General features: G+C 41.1%; 1 protein-coding gene across 2 annotated transcripts in view; it reads left to right on the forward strand.

The window, feature by feature from the left end:
- The window catches only part of Prip (aquaporin prip), a 102,792-nt gene that overhangs the window by 68,315 nt on the left and 8,001 nt on the right, over positions 1 to 26,476 (forward strand). The window contains exons 1-2 of one of the 2 annotated variants that reach the window (XM_019057956.2): positions 18,650 to 18,809; positions 25,142 to 25,373. In XM_019057956.2, the coding sequence (XP_018913501.1) occupies positions 25,161 to 25,373 (213 nt within the window). In that variant the 5' untranslated portion in view covers positions 18,650 to 18,809; positions 25,142 to 25,160. Of the gene's footprint in view, positions 1 to 18,649; positions 18,810 to 25,141; positions 25,374 to 26,476 lie in introns of those variants that run through there. The other variant, XM_019057963.2, reaches the window with a different exon arrangement.

The following is a 26,476-nucleotide window of genomic DNA, read 5'->3' on the forward strand; positions in this document are numbered from 1 at the left end:
TTTACGGATGAGCTAGAACGTGTGGGCCCTAAACGCAAAATGCATTCCAACTATGATAAAAGATGAGGTTTAAATACCTACTTTTGAGGTCAATTAGTGACTGACTTTGCTTTGTTAAGGGATAGGACAAGAACCCCCTAAACATGTGTTACCTGTAACAGACTTAAAAAGCTCTTTATCACATTTGATTGTAAGAAAGCAGAAAATTTTGAGATTATTGAGCTCTGTTTAAACTTTATGCTTGACTTCGGATCCAGTCTGCCGAACTTAGTATGTAATTAGGACTGATGGAAATCGAACTAAGTAATTAGCCAGTGAAGTTTGCCATGCTGGATTTTGTCTCTTAAATAAATTGTTCCGCACGTTACTTGTCAGTTACCGATATTGGTAATAATTTGGAGTAAACCCTGCACTTAATTTGTTAATTTTGACGGCTACAGTCACGGAGATTTTAAAATATGTATTCTGTGTATGTAGCCACTAAACTAAATAAATAAGGCACAAAAATCAACGTATACTACTACTGGTACCATAAAAACTAGAATGGCAACAAAGCTTCTTTCGGGGGAAAAATTCTAATTCATTTTATTTTACCTTTTTGTCTAATCATAATAACTCGTTGTCATATAGATTTGACGAGGGGTATCAAGAATTATGACAGATGACCAGTCGGTTCACTCCCTTCCGTAGCTCGCAGTGATTTTTGCACTTTCATTTTCTCGTCACCCTACAAACGTCAAAAAGAACTTTCGCAATCGCGTTTGCGCGCGAGCAAATAGTAATAGTAAGGGTAATATTAGGACATGTCTCTGTAAGCAAACCTTTGGACCACCTGCTGATGCAGCTTACCATTTGATTTTTCATAGCACTCGACTGCATGTAGATGGTCAAATCGTAAACTAAAAAAAAAAAAAAAAAAAAAAAAAAAAAAAAAAAAAATCAATTCAAAACTCCTTCATTTTTTCGTGTATGTAAACATCGTCCATGCAGTAATAGTTGCATGAGGCCTTATCATCGGTGTCACATTATTCATTCGAAAGTGCATGCAGACACGACGTCAGCAAAGAATTATCTTACGAAAAAGGTGTTTGAATAGAATATAAGCAAAATAATAACTTAACCTCTTATCTTACTGAACTAAATAAATCGGTAATCATCGTGCAGTCGATACTTTTCTGTATTATAGGTCTAACCAAGAAACCTAATTCCACCTCCGGCAGAAGAACGATGTCTTAAATCCTATACCCATGCAGTTCAAGGTATCTTTAAAAATTGACTTTTCGAAGTCATTCCAGACTTTATAAACATGTTTTTTTCCCCATGGAAACTATAAAACAGGCGTAATAACAATCGCCGTAATCTCATTACAAAGAGCAATTATTTCCGAAAAAGGCAGGGTTAATGCAATTTTTTTTTTTTTTTTTTTTTTTTTTTTTTTTTTTTTTTTTTTTTGCGATGCACTTTTATTGCATGCAGCGTAAAAGTATTACAATACTCGATAAAACTTTCAAGTCCAAAGTTCGTGCACTTTTTGCGGTTTTACATCGGTAAATTTATTGACAGCACGGTATTGATTACTTTGTAAATGCTACAACAGTTGAAAAGAGAATGATTGCTGTAAATAAAATGCGGCTGTGACCTAACATTCAGGCCTTCGAAGACATTAAAACCAACACGCGCTCCTCTTTAATGTCATTTGACAGACTTCAGCCATCACAGTTCTGATTTTATGATTGTAATTTACGCATTTGACTGCTTTTGAAGTACCGTCTTCATTGCACGTAAAATTAATGCACGATAACCGCACATTAAGTAAGTGGGAAAAAGAGATGGAATGGAAGCGTTACGCACACTGACTCCTCAAGTACCGCTATGAGAAGTGTAATGTTATCTGGCTCATCTTATACATTAAAATGAAATGCATAAAAAGTGACCGTCTGCGGATAAAAGAACCTAAGTTCCCGAGGGCTTATTCGTTATAAAGAGCTTTTTTTTTCAAATTCAGTTTCACCGGAATGCCGATTTTTGTATTTACGTCCGCCGGGACTGGCATCGCAACTCGTATTCTTGACTCAGTGGTATCAAAAGCTCATCGTCGCATTTCAGTTAATTTTTATTGAATGAAATAGGATAAAGCTGCGTTTTTAATTTTGAGTCACGAATAGGACGAATGGAAGCTTTAATTTGCATTAACTCAAAACTGCGCTTCGTTAACTCCATTCATTTCAGATCATTGTAAATTTGGTTAGAAATTCTTACGTATTTTTTCCCTCTACATCAAAATTGTTGGAAAAACCCCGCATGCAATGAAACCAATAATTTCAGCACTAAGGCTCTTTCCCTACAAGATGTTTGCAAGTGATGATAATGAAAGTGAATTCATTTAAAAATAACTATCGGCGAACAAGGATTGTTTCCTTTTCAAATTAGTTTCTTTCCTTGATAATTTATTTCAACTAACTCTTCTTTTCACATTCTTTGTTTCAGGTGAGTTTTATCGTGCGACCTTGATGACGCAACCTCTTGATGTAACCTCGGAAATTCGATCATCAATTTATTATAGTGATTGAACGCTACTTTATACTTTTTTGAGCGGCCACAGCGTATCCAGATCAAAATTAGAAGGCTGGCGAGAGAAGCGTCTAAAAAATATTGTTGGTATGTTATTAAGAATACTCCGTGGTAAAGAATCCGAAAATTGAATCTACGAACACGGGTGCACGTCTTCGAGTAGAGAATCTTCATAAATCTTAATTTAAAGTCTACACCGTATTTAGCGACGGAAGTTGCACCTCTTCGAAACGTGATTAATTAGTATTTCGATAAACTTACCTTGGTCGTTAGTTACCCGATGCTACCGACGAAAGTGAGACAGTGTTGCCATTTTGGACGAGGAAAAACTTTCACACTCTTGTCACACGGTCAGGGTATAGGAAAATACGGAGGGGTTATCGATAACACCTTCAGCCCTCTCATTGGCTTCTGGTGCGTGTCGGGTCATCGATGGCCCCTAATTCATGTTCGTTCGTAAATTGATTATGTGGTAGGGGAACACAGTTTTCAAGTGCACAGATACGCCAACGTTGCAAAGTTTGAGAATTCCAACTCCTATTGTTGCTCGTAATAAAAATTCCATCGCCTCCAATTTAGAAAGAATGCCCAGCTAAATAAAGGAGATGACTGCGTTAATGATAACTTTCATTTCCAGAACCTAAATCCACTTGGTTAAAACTTTTCACCAAAGTTGAATTCTTTGACTTTCAGTCCATTCTATGTTTGGAAACTTTCCATGAGAAAGAATAGAAGTAGAAAGAAACGTAAAGCGCCTTCAAAAGTTAGACGTAGGCAAAATTAGTTCCTAGGCGTTCAAATAGTTGTATCATCTCTTCAGTGTGTACTTTTTGAAACAGAGAGCTAAAAATTGTGAAGCCAGGAATATATTTTCGGCATTATTGATGCAATTGTGATTTCTATGCTATTTTCATCACAAACGAACTTTAGTTTTTGCTCTAGTTGAAGTGTACGACAGATTCATTGCACATAAGCGTAGCAACACCAGCAGAATGATTATTAAAATTGTTATGCTAAGCAACAGCTATCAGGGAAATGGAGTGATCCTATTTGTTGAAACGGGTGGCTCTTATACAGACTAAGAGGGAAAATTATATGGATTAATTCGTGGTTTGCCTTTAATTATAGTCTTACTTGCTACCTTTATCCATTGTGCAACTATCCCAAGGAAAAAAATGTGTTAGGGGTTATCCCCTAAAATTGTGTTACTACCCAATTTGTTGGATGATATGGACACTCTCAATTAATTTTGTTAGTACCGCAACTTCAGTTAGGTTAGTAACCTAATTTACTCGGGTACTACCACAATTATTTGGAAATGTCTATATAATCCAACAACCTCGTGCTGCTTTTTTTCGAGCCGCTTCCACCAATAGGATCGCTCCATTTTCCATTTGTCTTTCTTGTCTATCAATTTGTCCATCAATATCAAAAATGCTAAATGCTAATGGCGCTCACCAGGTTTCGAAGTGCACTTTGCAACTGCATCCGGTGGCAAGTCGATGGATCCCGCTGTCATTTCCCGTTCCACCCGGCATCGCCGGAGCGTTAATCTGCCTCTGATTTATTTGCTCCATATCTCCATTCACACGGGTCGGTCCGGTTAGCCACGCGCATTTTATGCTAATATTTGTTTAAAAAAACATTTAAAGAGTCATCAGAAGCGCCGCGCCTATGTAACAGGACCGTTTACACACCGTAACGAGCTACCGCGCTAAGCGACTATCTTCACCACCGTCTTCTCCTCTTTCCCTCGGTGCCCGCGCCCTCGACAGTCCGCACTCCGCACTCGCTTCACACGTTGAAAGCTTCCCATTCAACTTCTGTAAACCTTGGCCGTGAAGACTATTTCAACGTCTATTTGAACTGAGTTTAATTTATGATGATCGTCTCTTTCTGAATTGATCCTTTCTTCAAATAACGCTCTAAGCATTCTCAGTTTCGTTCCGATCTCGCCATTTTTTAGACCCTCTGTTTGCTTTTCTGGTTCCTTATAGATCTTTTTCGATAGTGGTTCGATGTATCGTTTGGTTCCAAGTAATAGAACATAACCTCAAACAAAACTTTCAGGATTTCAGTCGGAAAAGCTGAAAATGAGAAAATTCCTAACTATTTCACCTTGCGATGCCATTTAGTACTCATAAAAATCAAAAATCTATCAGAAAAACCCCGTTTCCTCAGATTACTCAATTGACTTTTGACGATTTGGCAACTTTCGAATTTTCATACTCCGTTTTTCCTTAGCACGGCAGAAGATACTTTAAAAACTCCACGCTGACGATGTAAGCGATGATACTGAGTGGGGTAGAAGTTGAGTTCGAGAGTCGACTGTATTTTTCACAATGATTAGTAGCACTATGAAGCACGTACGTCATTTCTGCAAAGAATATTTGAATTTGTGTGATTTGCTTTTTTGTTATGCCTTTACTTGCGACAAAAATTTTCCTCCACACTGAGGGAATATCCCGTGCGTTGACGATAACCTGAGCCGAAGTGAGCGCTGACAATTTCACAGGTGTCGCGAGCTGTTAAATCGTCAAACCCGCGCCGGCTAATTTGGCCGAGAGCGTTTGGCGCCAATTCGTGACCTCTCGTCGTTTCTCGAATTTACGCGTAATTCAATTTCGTGAGAAGTGGAGAAAAATAGATTTACGAGCATGACATGATAGCTCGTCTATTTTCGTCTTTCATTTTCGTGACTCGGTGTTTTGTCTCTCTGCAACAATTTCGAATGCACCCACAAAGCACATTATTTTAGGGTACCCACCTCACTTCGTTGAATGAGATTTGCCACAGAACTTCCACAGAGAGTGAGAAAAAAGTTCGGGCTTATGAACCGTAAGTACGGGGCTCTATATCTGCCATACTCGTTGGCTCTAGGAACCATATTCTCGGTTTATGCAACCGAGCTTTTTCTATAGTACCGTTCGGTTTGGAAGCTTGTCTGCGTGTACCGAGGATACGGTTTCTAGAGCCGAAAGTACGGTTGGATGAGGATTATTCCGGATTTACCCCGCGAGTTGGTTCTATAACTGTTCCAGACCATCGATGATCATGAAACCTTATCAATCTCACGGCCACAAATCTAAGTTGATGAGACAATTAATGTGGACAATGAAGATGGTTTCGCACCTCAGCCATGAATGGGTCAGAAAATAATAAGACCTGTCCAAACAGCAACTTTTTAAGTTGAATATTGACCGAGGTATCGCGCCTCGAAAAACTCGATTTATGACGTCATCCACCGCGGTAGTACATACCATGTTATGCACCACTGCGGTGAATGACGTCAAAAACCCGACTTCTCAGAGGACAATATCTCGGTTAATACATAACGTAGAAAGTTGCTGTTTGGACGGATCTTATTACTTTCAACTAATCTACAAGAATCAAGCATCAAAACACGATTCTGTTGCCGCATCGCAACTGGCCCGTTTTGTGTTCTGTCAACCTGGCGAAGTATCGTGCGCGGTATCGAAGAGCTGTGCACTGAAAAAAAAAACTCGGTGTATTTACTAAGAAAAGGCTAAAGTTACCAAGAATTCAGGGTTCTATTTGATCCCAGTTTTTTCTTGGTAAAATTACCATTTATGGATTTGGCAATTTTACCGAGAAATCTCGGTAAAACTATTGAACTTTTTCGGTAATTTAACTGGACCTTGGTAAAAACGCCAATATTTTTTATCGACTGTGGTAGAATTACCGAGATAAAATGGCAAAGTTACCGGGAATTGATTACCAATAAAAGTGGTATTCTTACCTGAGAAAAAAAAACATCTAAAATACCAGTTTTTAGGTAAGCTTACCAGTCTGTCTTGGTAAAATTACCAATAATTGGTAAAAAAAAGTGAGATGGTAAAGGTACCAACGGACCGTGGTAAAAACGCCGAGAATTTTTTTTCAGTGTGTGCATCTGTGCAGGTGCAGTGGATGCAGTTCGATCGGGATGCGAAGGGATCCGAGATCCGTTCAAGACCACGGCCGCGATCGGCGAACTAGAATCGAGTTGAGTTGCCGCTCCACACCACTAATCCCCGTCGACGCCATGACGTCAGAGCCGTTGGTTCACCTCTCTATTCGGTGACCTATATCCTGGCCGAGCATTGGAAAACATCTGTGCAGGGCAGATATGAAGGTAAACATTCGGTGGGAAAATATCCGCAGAACCACACCACCGCGTGAGACGCTGCCGACACGGTGCAACAATGAGCGAGTCTTATTTCAGAATTCGGAATTTATTTAGATGCTTTGCGATGTTTCAAATTTTGCCGCGCCGCGCCGACCGCACTGTGTTGGCGCAATGCGTGAAGTATTTATGCAGTCTTGTAGGCGCTATGCGTTTCACGCCGACCGCTGCTGACCACACTGTTTAGCGCAATGCGTGAAGTTTTCATGCAGTCTTGTAGGCGCTATGCGTTTCAAGCCGACGACTGCTGCTGACCGCAGTGTGCCTGACGCAATGCGTGAAGTATTCATGCAGTCTTGTCAGCACTAAGCGTTTCATGCCGACCGCCGCCGCCCCGCTCCATTCCAGGTCAAATTGCGTATTTGGTTTCTCTCTTAACTCGACTATTTTAAAGTGGTGTCTCTTGTTTCACCAAAAGACGACAAACTTAGAAATTACTATACTTTTACTCTTAGGAAATGAGAGATTTTGTCGCTTTTTCCCGTTTGTAATTTATTTTCTGAGTCCGATTTTTTTCTCTCTTTTTATGATACCTAAGTACATTCAAAAAGATCGCAAAATTTGCCGCCATGGGCCGCGGCCCATGTGGCCACCCCCTTAATCCAGCCCTGATGCAGAATGTGGCTCGAAACTTGTTCCTACATTGAGCCCCATGAGGGAATGAAACTTTAAACCGATTTTTCTCCATTCGAAGGCCAGGTACAAAATCACTTGCTTCCTTTTTGCTAATCACTTCCCAAATGACACAACATTATCTCGAACAGCGAGATAGAGTAAAACTAGGATACTTGACAACCCGCTTTTCTCGGCGCTGAGAAAACGCGGCCTGGAAAATCCCGCTTGTTGCATTCCCATTGTTCGGATGCAGCTATCGTCGTCCCTCTTACAACGTATCTCAATTCCTACCATGAGCCCTGTTCTCCATATAACTCAATGCTTTCTGGGGCTCAAGTGGAAATAGAGATACGCCCTCACGTCAGAGGAGTGACGTTATGACGTGATCGATCCCGGGCATAACGGTGACGTCATCGCGTAGTTAAATATATCATCGCGCGATCCGCACCGAACGGTTTGATTGGAACTGTCACGGAACCCGGTTTGTCCCTGTAATTATAAGACCCTCCGCCGAGGCGTTTGTTCTCCGTTTCTCGGCGTGTTAGAACCGCGTAAGTCTTACAGAGACCCCGTGCAGATCGGTTGTTTCTCGCTCGGCATGGCATGCACCGAGGTGCATAAGCTCGCCGCCTCCGGCGAGGGAGGTTCTTGCAAATCGCGTATTTTCCATGTCGCAACGTCTGTATATTGCGAAATTGCCGGACCTTCATGAGCCGTTTTTGCACGATCGGATTTCTGCCTGACAGCCTTTGCGCTCCGCTGGTCGGTGATCCGAGATCCGAAGTTTCCGGATTCGTACACGCAACCAGATAATCCCGTAAAAAGTATGAACGCATTTATGCTAAAAGGAACTATGTCACACGCAATCCCTAGGCACATAGTTCCTTTTAGCATAAATACGACCATATATGAAACTCCGCCCTACAAGTCTCGTACAGGGTGTCTACATGTCCGAAAATAGTACTGATTTTTTAAGGGAGGTCCGGATGTACTGAAAACGTGCGGAAATTCAGTACAAGGTCCGGATTTTTTTCCATTTTTTTGTCATTTTTGTCGCAATTTGAGCGAAAAATTCAAATTTTGAAATTTTTCGAATTTTTTCAAATGGAGGTACTGAAAAAGTACTGAATTTTTCTGTTGGACGTACTGAATTTCGTGAGAATGTACTGTAAAAGTACGGATTTTTGGCCAGCCAATTTTAGTAGCCACCCTGCTCGTATCAAGATTAAATTCTATACTAGAGATGAAAGCGCAGGAAAAAAATTCAGTTTTGGTGCTTTCTTTATTTAACTTTTAGAGAAAATCGCAAAAAAGACAGAATTACATGTGTTCCTAGACAGTCACATCTGATCGATCACTGATATTCAAAAATTGGAGTGATATTTCCCTGTTATTCCAATCACGCTCACATCCCGAGTACACGTGTCATTTCAGGATGATACCACTATTCGACCACGTGGGAGCCAGTGTTGCCTACATTAAAAATTGAAGGCGAACTGCCGATGCATTAGAATTAGCTCTCCACGTCGGTCAAAAGAGAATTTTTGGTGTTTTCTGAATCAGCGTGACATTTTCGGTGGTATCGTTGTTCGCGGTCACGTAAAAACCTACCTTCAGGGATCAGGGCAAGTAAAATTTCTCGTAGCTCTTAAGAAATTTGGATTGTCGATTGGTGTCCTAATAAAAAAGATCCAGGGCAAGAAATATTTATTGGAAGTGTCTGCTGATTTAAACGGAAGTTTTTCTCCGGACAAGGATATTTTCCAAAATATAGTTTTCGAGAAGCAAGCTAAATGTAAACCTCCCAAGACCCGGAGGTTTCACATCTTTTAAAGTGCCTTAGTCCTGAGTCCATTTCGACTTTTCGCATTTTTATACTTTTCACGCAGTGAAAATTCGCAAAAAAGTTCAGCCTTCTTTTGCAGCATATAACAGAACATTAGAGCTCGCCTATAAGTCATTCATTGGTGTCAGTGCAGCCCTCTGGCAACTCAAATTAGAACTCGAAATGAAGAGCCGATTTGCCACCGGGTCTCCAGCACCACTAAAATAAATGGCAAGACGTATTGCCCGGGGGAACTCGGGAAGATTTATTCAATTTTGAACACTGCGCAGTGTTGTAAACATTTCCATCCCCGCACGAATTTTCAAATGGAAATTTCTGAGTTTAATTTCTGTCCGAGAGATGCACATTTACAAATGGACGTATTTCTACCTGACAGAACTATGTGCTTTATGACGTGAGCTCTGTTATGCATACATTCTTACGGGTCTAAGGGCTCATGCCTTAATGCACATAGTACCGTTTGGCGAAAATACGTCCAAATGAGTCTCCTGCGGCTCTTGATACATGTCCAACTCCAAGTTCTCCAATTTTGTCCGTGAGCTGATCGATTGCAAGGATCCGGCGAGGAGAGGGGTCATGAGATGGGTCCTGCAGTGGCGTGGCGTGCTTCGATATATATCGATATTTCCCCCATTTGAAGCTATGGTAAAGAATCGATTATTAAAGCGTTCGTTGGGAGCACCCTAATAATCGATCCTTTTCCACGGGTTTAAATGTCAGATCAATCGATTTATCGCGAAGCACGCCACGCCGCTGGGGTCCTGTTACTTCTGGTCCGAGGACTGAGCAGCGAGGTGCCTGCAGGTCGAGCATTAAGGACAAAATGCTGCACCACGTTCGCGACGGGCTGAGTCACGAGCCACGGACTTGTAGGAAGGTACTCAACTGAGAAACTACCAGGTGGGTCCGAACTAGCAACTCCCTAATGTCATCGCCGCCTGCGCACCTAAAACCTCATAGCTGAAGGAAATCCAAGTGCACATTTTTCAGCATACTTTTTCCAGCTCTGCAGTTTCACTGAAAAAAAAAAAGGGATGCTGATTTGACATTCTGGATGTAAAAAAGTGTGTGACAACTCACAAAACGCTGCGTTAACCGCGACAGCAGTTACTATAGCAATGACAAGATGTAAAGCTAACTGCTGTGGCGGTTGACTCAGCGTTTTTTCAGTTGTCGCACACTTTTTTACATCCAGAATGTTAAGTCAGCATCCTTTTTTTCGGTCTTCGCGTTTACCCCGGTTCGTGAACGTAAAAAATGTTTTATTAATATAATTGTCGCACAATTTTAAGTTGAAAACTTAAAATTGTGCGATTCTGACAGGATTGGAGTTATTCAAGGAACAATCTAAACCCGGAGGTCAGAACGTGCCACTTATGGGTGGAAAATAGCTTTTTACTCGGAAATATCAAATTATTTAGTGAATCTATTGACTGTTTGTGCGTACGTGCAGTTGATGAATCAAATGAGGCCCATGTAATATCGCAATCGAACGCACCAACTTTTTCAACGCGACCGAGGTTGGGCAACGACTTGGAACAGTCAGGCTAAAGACGCTATTGGCGATGACGTCACTGTGGAGTTAATCTGTCGTATGAAATCCGATTCAATTTGAAAGCAATCGAAAAGACGTGTGGGAGAACGATAAAAATTCTCGGAGACTTAGACGCAGAATAGAAAAGTAAGAAGGAAGCTTTTTCCGTGAATCGATTGAATTTAACGCAAATAGTGTTCGCAGTAATCATGTCATCATTAGTCAAGTCATATTCTCAATGGGTTGCTTAAGATGATTCGGCAAAAAGTAGCGTGGTCTTCCAAACTTATTTTTTGCTTGACCCAATCACATTGTGCAAAGCCAAAGTGCGAGGTCTCTAAATTGGACGTATTTCTGCGTTTTCTATGTGCAACTTGACGTGAGCCCTATTATGCATAAATTCTTATGGGTCTCAGGGCTCATGTCCAAATGCACACAGTTTCGTTCGACAGATCAATTGTATTGTCTCTGGTTTTATCGAAGTGATCCCGAATTGTAACGATGATATCACCTCTTTCAATGCCACTAATAAGAATGATTCTATGTGTAAATCGCAATTTTCTGTGACGTTGAAGCACTAGCGGCTTCATTATACTAACCTGTGACGTCATCTCATGGACGCGAACAGTCATCACCTCCTCCGTAAAATCCCTATTCTCGGAACACCATGCCCCACAACCTAAGCGGAAGTAAGGGGTGTAAACTTTCTGTGCGGGTTGTGGAAGTCGCGTCGCACAGTAGGTAGGGCTATGCAAAGTGATCGGACATGACATTTCTCACAAAAATTGCAAATTATAATATGTATTTTGTCACAATTTCAGTTTTTAGGGGTTTTTTCTGAAGAGAAATTTCACCAAAAAACCAGTGGAACCACTATTTTTAACCCTCTCCGTTCCATATTTTCAAAGATATACGCTTCTAAAGTTTCCAAATTGTGTCCGACTTCCCCCATCGAATCGTTCCACTGTGCGCTGGCCGGAATTGACATCGCTCGGAGTCAGCGGGCTTTACGCCGGTGCCAAGCTCTAGGGGGAGGATGGGGAGGCTGACCGATGATGGGGGAGGGGGGGGGATACGATGCGATGCCCGATTCCGTTGGTCGGTACCTCTGCCGGCCGCACCGGTGCCTCGGCGAGGAGCAACAATCATCATAAACTGAGCTTAATTGCGTTTTCCTTTTCCTCCGTTTCCTAACATGGTCACAACGTGTAGGGTTCCGTTCCGAGAGCTTAATGCCTCCGACGGACGGTGCGCCCCGACGCGCCGCGCCGTTCCAGCTATCGAGCACGCCACCAGGCGCTGTTGCCTCTTTCTCGTGCCGTTCGCAACACGTAGCCGATAGTAGTGCCTTTATAAGGAGAGTACGGCCACTGGGTCTCATGGAGACCCTTAAGAGAAACAAAATGGCGACTTGGTTGTCCGTGCAGTGAAGTTCGCATTCCCGGAATACAAAGTTAAATGCGGGAGCAGTAAAACCAGCATCTAAGGATCCATCTAGGTACATACATGACACCCAAAATGCAATCTAATTATTTTTTTGTGTCCCCTCCCAATCTTTTCGCCTTTTTTTGAATCTTTAGAGTCTTTTTTAGTGCAAAAGTGCAGGAAATTAGACTTTTTTGCTTGTATCTTTGTGGACACTGGGATATAGTGGACACACTTGGGGGGAGGGGGACGAAATTAACCGACGCTCAGTGGATCGAGCTGACAGGAGATGTCGGACATGAAAGAGCTTGATGCAAAAACGGCTTTTTTCACCCCCCCCCCCCTCTGGAAGTTCTTCAGACTTTGTCTATTGATTACTCATACTTGAGCGCTTCTTTTCCCAAATTTTCAGACCCCCAAAACATTTTGGGGGGGAGCTAGGGGGGGGGGGTGGAAGTCAAAACCTATGAACCTCGATATCTCTTGCACAAAGAAAGATATCGAAGTCCGGTTTGGACGAAAAATCGTCTAAAATTGCATACTTTAAGATTCTAAAGGTCGAGATCCCGATATCACATTTTTAAGTCAACATATGTGCTTTTTTCCAGTTTTTAGGTCTAGAAAATTTCTTTTAAACGAAAAATTTACAAAGATCTCAATTTTTTATTTGAACCAAAACAAGTTTTTCAAATTGTTCGTCTTTTTCCGCATCCAACGAGTGGTCCATTAAACTGGGGAACCAAACGGTTCCGGAGTTATGATCGATTGAAGTTTCCGCTCAACGCGCGCCGACCGATTTTCGCGCGCAAAAAAGTCGGATTTGACTGTTATTAGATCAGATTGAATGTTCAAACTGAGCAAAATGCTTTATTAGGGACTCTTGAGGATCGCTGAGTTCAGAAATTACCGATACTTCCAAAAAATTCACGTTTTGAAAATTGCAGCTCCGCAGCGCTATTTTAGAGGCCCACTGAGCGCCGACCGGCCGCTCAGTGGTCCTGTCCGAAGCTGCAATTTTCAAAACGTGAATTTTTTGGAAGTATCGGTAATTTCTGAACTCAGCGATCCTCAAGAGTCCCTAATAAAGCATTTTGCTCAGTTTGAACATTCAATCTGATCTAATAACAGTCAAATCCGACTTTTTTGCGCGCGAAAATCGGTCGGCGCGCGTTGAGCGGAAACTTCAATCGATCATAACTCCGGAACCGTTTGGTTCCCCAGTTTAATGGACCACTCGTTGGATGCGGAAAAAGACGAACAATTTGAAAAACTTGTTTTGGTTCAAATAAAAAATTGAGATCTTTGTAAATTTTTCGTTTAAAAGAAATTTTCTAGACCTAAAAACTGGAAAAAAGCACATATGTTGACTTAAAAATGTGATATCGGGATTTCGACCTTTAGAATCTTAAAGTATGCAATTTTAGACGATTTTTCGTCCAAACCGGACTTCGATATCTTTCTTTGTTCAAGAGATATCGAGGTTCATAGGTTTTGACTTCCACCCCCCCTAGCTCCCCCCCAAAATGTTTTGGGGGTCTGAAAATTTGGGAAAAGAAGCGCTCAAGTATGAGTAATCAATAGACAAAGTCTGAAGAACTTCCAGAGGGGGGGGGGGTGAAAAAAGCCGTTTTTGCATCAAGCTCTTTCTGGCTAAAATTCCAAATTTTAATGTTTGTTTCGTCTTAAATTCAGTTTGAAGGGGTGTTTCAGAAAGAAAATTTCACAAAAAAAACCAATGGAGCCGATCTTAAACTTTTGTGTTTATTGTTTTTTTTCCTGTATTTTTTCAATAATATCAGCTTCTAAAGTTTCCTGATTTTTTCTCCGACTCCTCCCATTGACTCAGTCCACTGTGCGACGGGTGGACGACCGAGTTCACCCCTAAAGTTGACGTCTGTTTATTTGGTCCACGTCCGGTACGTCCGGTGTTTCTCGTCCTGACATTTGCGTCCCGACATTTAGAGCGATCGCACGGAAAGCGAGCTCGATGATAAATGTTGAAAAAATCGTACAGCTTGTTTCGTGAAAATCCTTTTTTTGACAGAAGTGAAAAATTTTGGGTCAGTGAAGACCTGACTCTGGAAACTTTGGAGGGTGTGAACATGTTGCTCGGCGCCACGACGCGAAGCGACGACGGCTGCGCGTCGGCTGGGGCTGGTTGACTTTGGCGTGATAAAATTGCCCCACCTCGCTCGGTCGTTCCCACTTAAATCCACGTCCGAGACTGATGGATGCCGACGCGCCTTTGAATTTCGCCGTGCTCGCCACCGACCGGCCGTGTCCGCGTGTGTCTGCGGGTCGTCGTTCGGAAAAACGACGTATGAACATACAGATGTTGCAAAATTTCCAATTTTAAAACACCCATTTCCCAGAAAAGTTGTGAATATTTTTCTTAGAAATTTTCAGAAACTGTTGGTTACATTGCGAATCAAATCCCCCGAAAAATCGGGAGAGAAAGGAGATGTTGCATGTGTGAGGAATTTGCGATTTGACTGTTTATTCTTATGTAAAAGTTCGCGAGAAACACGATGGTGCCACTGCTTTTCTCTGAAATCAACTCCCAAGCTCAAAAAAGCTCTAAAATTGAGGCCAAAATGGAGCGGATATCCCACGCTATCCTGAGAGTCCACCTCTACATCAAGACAAACTCTCCATGCAAAGATAGGGAGCACATTGACATAGGGCTGCCACTTTATTTGGGGACTCCAAAACTGAAAACACGGCATCACTGCTGATGTATTTGCTCCCTATCTTTGCATGGAGAGTTTGTCTTGATGTAGAGTTGGACTCTCAGGATAGCGTGGGATATCCCTTCATTTTGGCCTCAACTTGAGAGCTTTTTTTGAGCTTGGGAGATGATTTCAGAGAAAACCAGTGGCACCATCGTGTTTACAGAAAAATCAACAGTCAAATCGCAAATTCCTCACACATGCATCATCTCCATTGCGAATCAAATCCCCCGAAGAACCGGGAGAGAAATATTCATAAGTTTCCGGGCAATTTCTTATTTTATCGAAGGAAATTTGGCAACACCCGCAGGCTCATACGGCGTTCTTCCTCCGGGAGTGTTGGTCTCCGACGCGCCACAAGTCACGTCACGTCCCTGTGTACCGCTAGATTTCAGTCTGGCTCCTGCCAATCCCGGCTCCGTCCATCTGCTACGTCCTTCACCTTAGCGCAGCCTGAAGGACATGGAAAAGCTCACTAGTTGAGTCGGAAAAAGTACGTTAGAGCGTACATAGAGGGAGGCCCCCCGTTGATAATCAAGTAGATCGAAAACTACTTTTTGGCTGAGTATCGAGGAATAACATAGTGCATTCTAGTAAAAGTTAGCTGAAATACAGAAAAAATCCAGAAGAGTTTATCCGCATTTCGTACCTCCAAAACGGTGAAGAAACGTGCGCCTGCGGTTCAAAAAATACGCATTGAAAACTTGCGTGCGGTTACGATTTCGTTCAGCACCGACGCATCGCCGATAAATCGATGTTCTCTACTTCTCTCGAACTAATCTACCGCCGCGAGGATCGATTTTCTATGTCCATCTTCGTATGGGTGGAGGTGAATCGAGTTTCGAATCGAAACTTTCGATCCTATCGATTCGGACTGTCGATCGCAAGGCTCATATTTTTGTATCGTGCAGCTTAAGTAAATTAAACCGCAGGACGCAGATAAACAGAGTCCCGGCTCGATTACTAATGCTAGGTTAGGTGGAAACAGCGCGCGGTTGGGATGTGTCACCATTATTGCCAAATTTTCTTTTACGTAAGAATTAACAGTCAAATCGCAAATTCCTCACACATGCAACATCTCCAATTCAGATTAAAGAGATAGTCTGGCAACCTTGCTACCGTTGGCCGAAAATCTCACATGATCCAGGCGGGGACCCCTGGCGGGTTCAACGAACGAACCCCAAAATCCCGAGCTTGCGGGTTCCGGCCCCCACGAACCCATTCACCGAGTCCGACCGCAATTAATCCAGTGCAGCGTTCCCTTCCCGAATCTGGCTTTGTTACCGAACTGAGCACTGATCCCGCTTGCGTTTCGAGGGGGATTCGGGAACTCTCCCGCGGAACGCAACGTCGCGCCCGGTTCTTCCTCGTACCCTTGACTAATTTTCGTGTCGAAAAATCCGATCGTCTCCGCCCACCCCTTGTTCTTGCCTCGATGCAGAGATGGAGGCGTGCATAATATGCACAACAACTCGCCGATAGGATCTCGTGCTCGCACGATTCGGATGTACGAGGTGTCTTGGGAATGGTAGAGTCTGGAAGTTTTTCTTTTTTGGAAACGGTCCGATCTTTCGTTTCCCTCATTTTCTCCTCTACTCATTATGTAGGACCAGTGGCGTATCTAGGAATGGAGATATTGCATGTGTGAGGAATTTGCGATTTGGCTATCGATTCATGTGTAAAAGTTCGCGAGAAATACGATCGTGCCACTGGTTTTCTCTGAAATCAACTCCCAAGCTCAAAAAAAGCTCTCAAGTTGAGGCCAAAATGGAGGGGATATCCCACGCTATCCTGAGAGTTCACCTCTACATCAAGACAAACTCTCCATGCAAAGGTAGGGAGGAACATTAGCAGTGTTGCCGTGTTTTCAATTTCAGAGTCCCAAATAAAGTGGCAGCCCTGTCAATGTATTTGCTCCCCAACTTTGCATGGAGAGTTTGTCTTGATGTAGAGGTGGACTCTCAGGATAGCGTGGGATATCCCCTCCATTTTGGCCTCAACTTGAGAGCTTTTTTTGAGCTTGGGAGATGATTTCAGAGAATACCAGTGGCTTCATCGTGTTTCTCGCGAACTTTTACATAAGAATCAACAGTCAAGTCGCAAATTCCTCACACATGCAACATTTCCATTCTTTAAGGGGGGGGGGGGGGGTCCATTTACATTATTTTGTGTACGTCCCTGATAATATTTTACGTCTGCCCTCCGAAAGTAAAAAAAAGGTACAATTAACGAGGCTAAAAAGGGGGGGGGGGTCCAGTTTCTCTCAAGCAGAGCAGTGCATCTCGTTCATCATTCATAGGCGAAAAGTTGGATCAGACCAAAAACTGTTGATCGACTTGTCCGTAATTTTGTTTTCAATGAGATGGCACTGGATCGGTACCTTCCAGACATCACTATTGATAATGTTCGAATCGATAAGACATTAATGCAATCGGTAGGAGATTGGATTGATACATATCGTCGCCCCTCTGACGTAAGGGCGTATCGCAATTCCTACGTGAGCCTTGTTTGACGTATAAATCCGTGCTTTCTAGGGCTCATATGGAAATCGAGATACGTCCTTACGTCAGAGGAGCCACGATATTTACCAAATAAGATACGGGCGAGCTTGACGCGACGCAACGCGATCAATCTGAATTCCGTCCATCATCGTGTTAGGGGATCCGGTGCACCTCTGTACAGGGTGTTTTAGAGATGACGGCCTGACCGAAGGAGTGTCAAAAGAGCTCATCAAAAGGATCGCCAGGATTGGTCAGAATACGATTTTATTTGTCGCTAAATTTTTTTTTTCTAATGGAGCCCACGGTTGGAGCAACAGTCCCCAAAATTTTTGTGGAAATAGTAGCGTGATTCCTCAATTTTAGCCACGGTGGTGGTGTAACGAGACTCGCCAAAAGATTACTACCCACCATCTATGGCCTCAGACTTATTGATATATCAAGTTAAAGCATAGTCTCAGGAGGATGCGGGGGACTCTAACGTTCAGGCCAAAAAAATATGTTTTTGGCCAATAAGGGTGCAATTTCCAGGGCACCATTGAGTCGGGTGTCACAAAAATTTCAAAAAATGGCCATTAATTAACATTCCTCTCTTCTGGGCTTGGTCTCGGAAAAATTCGTTTTTGAGCGGCCAAAATAAGACCAAATTTTTCATCCTGAAAAATCCAAAGTCCCCTGAAATTCCTTTTTAACTTATAGTTTCGATATTTTTGACACCGCGGACGAATTCATCGCTAAAAATTGATGAAAGCACCGTTTTCCACAATTTTTAGTCTATTACCGTCGCCAAAACTTCGAAAAAATTATGATTTTCTCGACAATCCGGTGAGGAAGGGGGGGGGGAGGTTTCGATGGGAGACACTTGTAGATAAAACTTTTTGTTCGAAGAAAGTCTCATTTTGACTCGAACATGCTTCCATAACGTGGACTTTCAACCCTGCACTGGTAAAAAAAGTAGCTTGGATCTAGAGTCCAGACTCTTAAAAACATTGACAAGAAAAAATACTCTTGATTCAATCGGATTTTTCCTTGAATCGAAGAGCCAAGCCTCTTGATTGAACTGATTGAAGCGGATTTCCATTTGAATCAACAGTATTTTTTCTTGTCAATGTCTTTAGGAGTCTGGACTCTAGATCTAACAATCTTGTAGATCAGATCTTTGTAAGCTACTTTTTTTTACCAATGTGGCGCACCCTGTATTATGACAGTGAACTTGGACTTCGGTCATCGAGATCGCGTTTTGATGAAACCGTCGGTCGAGCACACGGGAGGAGAGAGCCAGTGAACCTGCAATTACTTCAATCGCCGCAGGCTATTGTCGGAAGGCTCAGTGTGTGGTGACTCCTCCATACCGTGTTTTTTCAGCTCCATCCTCCAGTGTTCTATTCAAGTGCAAATCCGACAAGTAGGTGCACAACTCTATTTTAAGCGTTTTGGTATTTTTTCTCGGAGCTATTGAACGGTATACATTTTCAAAAACATAGGGTTCGTGACTTCCGACCTTGTTGGCTTTATAAACTTCAAGTTGCTCAGTACGTTTTCTTCATTTAAGGAATAGGAAAAGTGTATTGAAAGTTGATCGAATCCTAAGTTTTCGTGGTGTGTAAACTGATATCTTGAACAAAACCTTGACTGACAGTGAACAGACCGATTTCTCGTGGCTTCTTCCTCTTTTTTCACATCCGTCTGGACCTTCATTCAACGCCAGATTTTGGGTATTGGGAGCCCCGGGGCATACTGTGGTGCACTGGGAAAAAAAACACATTGGATCTAGAGTCCAGACTCTTGAAAACATTGACAAGAAAAAGGACTCTTGTTCAAGCAGATTTAAGCTTAAATCAAAAGGAAATCCGCTTAAATTAGGGGGCTTGGTTCTTGATTTAAGCTTAAATCTGATTGAATCAAGAGTATTTTTTCTTGTCGATGTTTTTAAGAGTCAGGACTCTAGATCCAATGTGTTTTTTTTTTTTTTTTTCCAGTGTGGGGGCGCCCAAAATCCTTATCAAAATCATGCTTTGAAGACTTCAATTTACGCTCTTCATGAGCACTGATTACTGATGCAGTGAAGCAAACACAGGGATATTTATAGAACCGAAATTTTATGATTAAATGAAAGAAAAATTAATGCTCTACCAATCACTCATTTATGCAATCTTTTACTGAGATCGTGCCTGTTATCACTGATGTTTGTGCCCGGTGGCACAGTGTATTTTTCTCCGCCGATTTGATAGTAACATTGTTGACCGCTTTTTTCTTTCTTTTTTATCTAGAAAAATCAAAAGCATTCGCATAATCAAAATCCCGTAAAAATATGTCGTTTTAAAATTATGTAACCATCCTGGCAGAACAAGTCCTAATTGATCTCCTCTTCTGCCGTGCTAAGATAAAACGTCGTATGTACTTTCGGATTTCGAAAAATTCTCTCCCCCCCCCCCCCCCCCTCCAAACGAAGAATCATTCGTTTTGGTAAAAACCAATCAATATTCATCCTCGAAATTTCCACGCACACCAGATTAAATTGTGATTGAAATGACCCGAAAATTTTAAGGAAATATAATCGTCAAGTTTTCGAGAAAATTGGTATGCATTTTATCAGGTGAGACTTGGCAGTGTCCAACGTCCATACGGTTTTATTTCCTTCGCGGAGCTGTAATTTCTTATTTCGAGAGACGCGTCGCAGTTTCTGGAAAATTAAGTAGTTTCCGATCGAAGAGAAGATGGGATCGATTTAAAATAACGGATGTGGCTGGAGATTGGATCATTATAATTTCCCTGCGAGTTCTTTTGGCGGAAACCGATTGTGAGTGAACTGACTGAATTGGACGTGTCTGCGATTCGTGACGTTATGCCCGGCATTGCCGGACCACACCAGGAATATGGTTGCTTTACGCCACCAAGTCTGGGGGAGGGGCACCAAAAAACACTTAACTAAGGGGGTCGGCCTGTGTCTGTGGGACTCCTCCGGCTCCGATTGAGAGTTCGGAGAATTTTCTGATTGCTAGTTCATAGAGGGGCCAGATGGGCCTCGCCGGAAAATTTTGAAAAATTGAGTCTTCTCAGGAACAATTTTCAGCTGTTCTCACTGTTCAATTTCGAAGATGAAGGATGTGTCTTGCACTTACCTAGCAAAATCCCTCACATTTACTAGGAGAGACCAGGCCCCCTTCCCCCCAGCCCCCCTATTTCTGCGCATGTCTCCAATTCGAAAAAAAGTGGCTCCCAGTGTGACAGTACTCAGAGAAAGGGAACCTAAATCCACAAAAACTCCAAATGTTAGCGGAGCTTAATTGCAAAGCTTATTAGAGAGTTTGACAAATATTTAAAAGTTTTTAGTACCCAAAACATTGTTTTAAAAAAGAAATTTACTCAAATTCTTATCCAGTTGGTAGTGGTCATGAAATTTCCAGACTAAAATGTAATTTTACGTGTAATGTATGTATGTAATTTATATCTAACATAAAATTGAACGTAACCGCTTGCATCTCAATTTTCAGAACAGATTTTTCCACGCAATCTCAAAATCAGATTATTTTACTCAACTCCATACCGGAAGCCTCGTTGACTAAGTTCTCTTTTCCCATAGATAGTCACATTGTACGATAAACGGTGCGAATAAACTTTGAGGAGTCCGGAATTGTCTTTTTCCTCAGAGTATCTAAAATTATGCCTTATACTTATTCCAAACGAACGGAGCCAACCGAAGCGTCCAAAACGCGTCACCTGAATCAAGAAGCGCGAAGTATTGTTATCCCGTCCCGATAGTAAAAATAAGGGAGACTCCCATTTGTAATCTGTCGTTATTGTGACTCCAGGCCGAGATTAAATCTCTTCACCGCGTCCCTTGACCTCTCCGAAGGGTATTTTATTCCCGAATCCTCATTGTCGGGTTAAGTTGCACCCATTCACTCTCCGCGCGCCTTCTCGCCCGGTCGATGTAAAAACCTAATTTGTCGGTGAGCCCTGGGTTACATAAAAACGCCTTTAACCTAGGGGTCGTCAGATGATGAACCTGCTTGATTTTAACAACGACCCATTCAGATACGACCTCTAGACGTTCCTGTCTCGACCGAAGCTTTGAGGTTCTATTATTTTCCGGATACAAAGTTATTTATGAGGTTCTGCCGGGAGAATCGTTTTATTATCTTGAGGCTCGCGTCATGGATCTCACCTTGAGGTCTTCAATAAAACTACCCTTCGAGTTGATTTACCCGAGTGAGGTCTCTGGTTCTTTTATAGCGTTCCGATTCGACCGTTGGCTTCAACTTTTACATATTTTCAATTAGAAAATCTCTCGTATCGGAGATTGTATTCAGAATTCCAATTTTTTTCCACAATGAAGAGCCGGTCATCATCCTGGAACTGCCTGAATTTTTTTCTGCTACGCCCGGAGCAGAAAAAATTAGATTTGTATATATTGGTTACCTACCCAGGCTACCAAGACCTTAGCGGCAGTGACTGTTGGAAAGCACTCTATAAAGACTCCCTAAAAAGCGTTGAAATCTAAGTAAAAGGATCCAATGGACCACTAGACAAGGTACGAATTCAAGCAATCTGATACATGTTTCTTAACCAGAATTTCACGTAGAACACGATTCACACAACGAGAATTACTGAAACCAACTCCTAACGAAGATATTAACGTTTTTATTTCACATTGATTACGAGGAATTTGAACTGCCCGCTCACAAGAAACTCAAAGCTCTACGTGAATCAAATCGCGCACTACAACGGTTTCTGCAAGCCTCTCAATCGAGCAATGTTCATTTTCCACCATGTGTTGTTCAAACTATAAGCAATTTGCTACAGCTGAGCCAAAGCGTCAAGACTGAGGTTGCCAGATTTTTACATCGCAGAGACTGTCATGATAACGTTTAGCGCGCGATGTGAATCACGTAGAGCATTGAGTTTTAATGAGCGGGTGGTTTGAATTCACGCATCAAGAATCATCAAATATCTTCGTAAGGAGTTAATTTCGGTAATTTTCTATGTGCGCATTGTGTTCTACGTGATATTTTAGTTACAAAACATGCATCAGAATGCTGAAATTCGTACCTTGTCTAGTGGTTCATTGTTTGTGTTTTATTTTAAGTAGGTAAAGTTTATGAAAGAGAAAAAAAACTTGTAAAACACTTTCTCAGATTTCTCAAAGGTTCTCTGACCTTTTTTTCATATTGTAAGTTTGGATCCAACTCGGTCTTTGAACTAAAATTTTACATTAAATTCTACCTTTAAAATTATAAAAGAATCATCCAACATAAGTGCTAAAAGTTTGTCAACGACTTCCTTCCGTACCTTAAAAGAATACCAGTCTTAAAATTCACAATTTTTTCCTCTCTTTTTTTAAAAAAATTATACTGGTATAACTTAACTGTAATTTAAACCTCTCTCTACGTCATTTGAGACCGCAGCGTGGTATGTAATATTTAGTTCCCCAAACTCACAGTCGGTGGTTTCTTGGGCGCAGTCACAGGGAATAAAACTAGACAAGAGATCCGCGCGACAGAATTTCCCAAATTGAGAGAGAAAAACGAGTGTACTACGTCATCTGCGAGTCTTTCAATAAAGGGGTTTCGAGATTTAACCATCAAAACACTCTTACGCTACGTGCAACTAATGCATTCTGCCGTGCTAAGAAAAAACGCCGTATGAACCCTCAGGCGTTGCCGAATTTCCCCTGGCAAATCACTAATTTTCAGAAAAATTTGTGAATATTTGTCTGCCAATTTCTCAGATAATTTTGTTTGTAATTTGATCTAAAACGTCTGAAAATTTCAATGAAATATATGCATAATTTTTCTCATAAATAAACATTTTATCGGAGGAAATTTGGCAACTCCCGATTGTTCATACGGCGTTTTTCCTTAGCACGACAGCATTGCATCTACAACTTTTAATCTTTCCGCGGTCTGTATCTACAGCTGCATGCGGTCACGCTGAAGGGGTTTTTTCCTACCGCGCAGTCCAGCGGATAACTCAACAACCTCCAAGATTCATGATTTAATTGATATGTAGCTTATTTATGACGCTATTGTTTTCGGGCCCTCGCTTTCTTTGGGGGGTCGGGGTTTGAAGACGCGGTTGAACTTCGAATTATCCTTTTCCATGTGATTGTCATTCTGATTAGGCGTCGGCGAAGTTGTCAGAGTTGGGTAAGAATCCCCATTAATTCGTCGTATCTCCATTTGAACTCTACCTTTTTTTATTTTAGTTTTTTTACGCATCGTGACAAGTATTTTAAGAGCGAGGAGAGTCGGCAGCCTTCTGACGTGCTCCCATGAATTCGTGATCATGGGGATTTCTTGAGGATAAAAGCATGAATCCTCCGCATACATAGATGTAGTGGAAAAGGTGCATCTAAGCTATACTGCAACCGAAAATCGGGTCTACTTACTTAGATTTTTTAAGGACTTTTCGATGGACTATGAAACACAATTTTTCTTAAACGAAAAATAGACTCCGCAACCACGGGATTGATCAATTAAACATTCTAAAAACGACATATAAACCCCAAAGGTAAAAAGCTATCGCCATCAAATATCGTTATTTTTATTTAATTTTTTTTTTTTTAAATAAATACAAAACACTAACAGCCTCAAACAAGGCAGTTGGGAACCTGAAGAGTCAGGTACTTTACCGCAACCTAGAAAAGTCCTTGAAAGTCTGGGAATTCTAAGGAAAAGTCAGGCAATTTTGCATGCAGAGTTTAGTCAAAGATAGCATAGTTAAAATGATAAAAATATAAGTGGGAGCTTTGTTTGGAGGTCAAGAAAAGTTCGGAGATTTGAACATTTTGGAATTAGGGAAAAGCAAAAAATGTCAGCGAAAGTCAGGGAATTGGAGGATGAAGAAATGATTGAAATCTTGTCTAAGCAACCTCAAAATATTTTTAAATAATTTCATTTTTTTTTTCTTTTAACCAGGGATTTTTTTAAGATTTATGCGTTCAAACGGTCATGTTTTAACATTTTGGAGTCAGGGAAAAGCAATAAATGTCGGCGAAAGTCAGGGAATTGGAGGATGAAGAAATGATGGAAATCTTGTCAAAGCAACCTAAAAATTTGTTTGAAATGTTTTAAATAACTCCCATTTTTTTCTTTTTACCAGGGATGTTTTAAAGATTTAGGCGCATAAAAGTAGTCTTTGAAAAATTTGGATATTCACTGGAAAAAAACACATTGTATAGAGTCCAGACTCTTAAAAACATCGACAAGAAAAAATACTCTTGATTCAATCAGATTTAAGCTTAAATCAAGAACCAAGCCTCTTAATTTGAGCGGATTTCTTTTTGATTTAAGCTTAAATCTGATTGAATCAAGAGTATTTTTTCTTGTCAATGTTTTCAAGAGTCTGGACCCTACATCCAATGTGGTTTTTTTTTCCAGTGAATATCCAAATTTTTCAAAGACTACACTTATGCGCCTTGTCCCCCAAGCCCCTCAAATGAAGTATTTATACTTTTGGCAAAGGTTTTACTCTTCATCCGTCTCTATTAAAAATTAATGCCCAACATTCTTTCATGTGAAGGGGGGGGGGGGGGAGTTTTCAGGGTACTACGTAACGGAATGATTCCTGCAATGCCGTGCGTTCACTTCAATCGATTTACGAAAATAATTTTCCTCTTACTTATCTGCCCCTGCGTTTAAGTCTTCAAGAATACTGTGTTTTTTTTCCTGTGTGGTTTCTTTATATTTGTTGTTAATTTGTCCTCTCTAATCTGTGTTTTATCTCTGTCTGCAGATTTCCCTAAAAAAGCACAATGGCAGCTAGTCTGAAGAACCGTTTGGGAGTCCAGGAAGTGACGGACGTGAAGAGCGGGTTGGGCAAAGCGCTCGTTGCCGAGGCTCTGGGCACGCTCTTCATCAACTTCTTCGGGTGCCTCAGCGCCGTCAACTTGGTCGAACCCCAGGCCGCACCTAACCTCGTCCTCATCGCCCTTACTTTTGGATTTATAGTCTTCGTCGCTGTCCAGGTGAGCTTCCCCTCTCCCGTACTCATTTTTCTCCGCAGGGTTCCAGCCCGCCCAACACGAAATATTGCAGCAATATTGCAACAATATTGTCAATATTGAAACAATATTGTCATGTAAATATTTCCTTAAATACACTGCAGAAATATGTTGACAATATTGCTAAAATATTTCATGACAATATTGTAACAATATATTTATAAAAATGTTTTAAATATATTTACAAAATATATTTATGTAATTACTTTTAAAACAGTTTGTAAAATATATTTACAAAATATTTTAAAATTATTTTAGAAATATTAGTTTAAAAATATTTGTTTAATATTATCTTAAAAATATTTTATAAATATTTTTGTAATATTTAAAAATTAATTGCTAAAATGGCAAAAAATGGTTTGCGATTTCTGCAATTTGCTTTTTTTGCTAAAATGCCCACCCTCGTGGCGAGAACGACAAAACAATTTGCAAAAGTGGTAATTTTATTGTGCGAAAATGGCAAACTATACTTTTGCGAAATTAACATTACTAGTTTATGCTATTATGGCTAAAATTTTTGCTAGATTTTCAAAATGTTTGCCAAATTAGCGTATGGTTTTGCTCTGTTTACCAATTATTTTGCGGAACTTACTAAAATCAATCGCTAGAAAAAAGAAAGGGGGGGGGGAAGAAAAGACAAAAAGAAGGGAAAAAAATAAATAACATAACATAAATACATCGACATAAATTCAAACTAGGAAAAAGCTCAAATAATTAAAACTGGAAAAAGACGCAATTATAAAAAACAGTAATTTGGTAAAGAAAAAAATGAGAGAGAGTTAAAAAAAACGAAAATTTGTAATACATGAATAGGAATATGTTGAGTACAATTAATAAAGAATTTGAAACACAAATTACAGGATGAAATAAAAAATAATAAATAAATAATAAATAATAAATTCTGGTAAAATATTATAAGAATCCGTCAATAAACAAACATATTACGGACTCAGAGGCCTGCGATAGTTAAGAGATTGAATTTACGGGCCCATCTACATCAAGCCTGGCTGGTCTGGTGGTAAAGTACTGGACTTCGGATATCAACTCCACCCCGAGGCGTGGGTTCT

Source organism: Bemisia tabaci, chromosome 7 (assembly GCF_918797505.1).
Source record: "Bemisia tabaci chromosome 7, PGI_BMITA_v3".
In the NCBI taxonomy this organism is placed as follows: Eukaryota; Metazoa; Arthropoda; class Insecta; order Hemiptera; family Aleyrodidae; genus Bemisia; species Bemisia tabaci.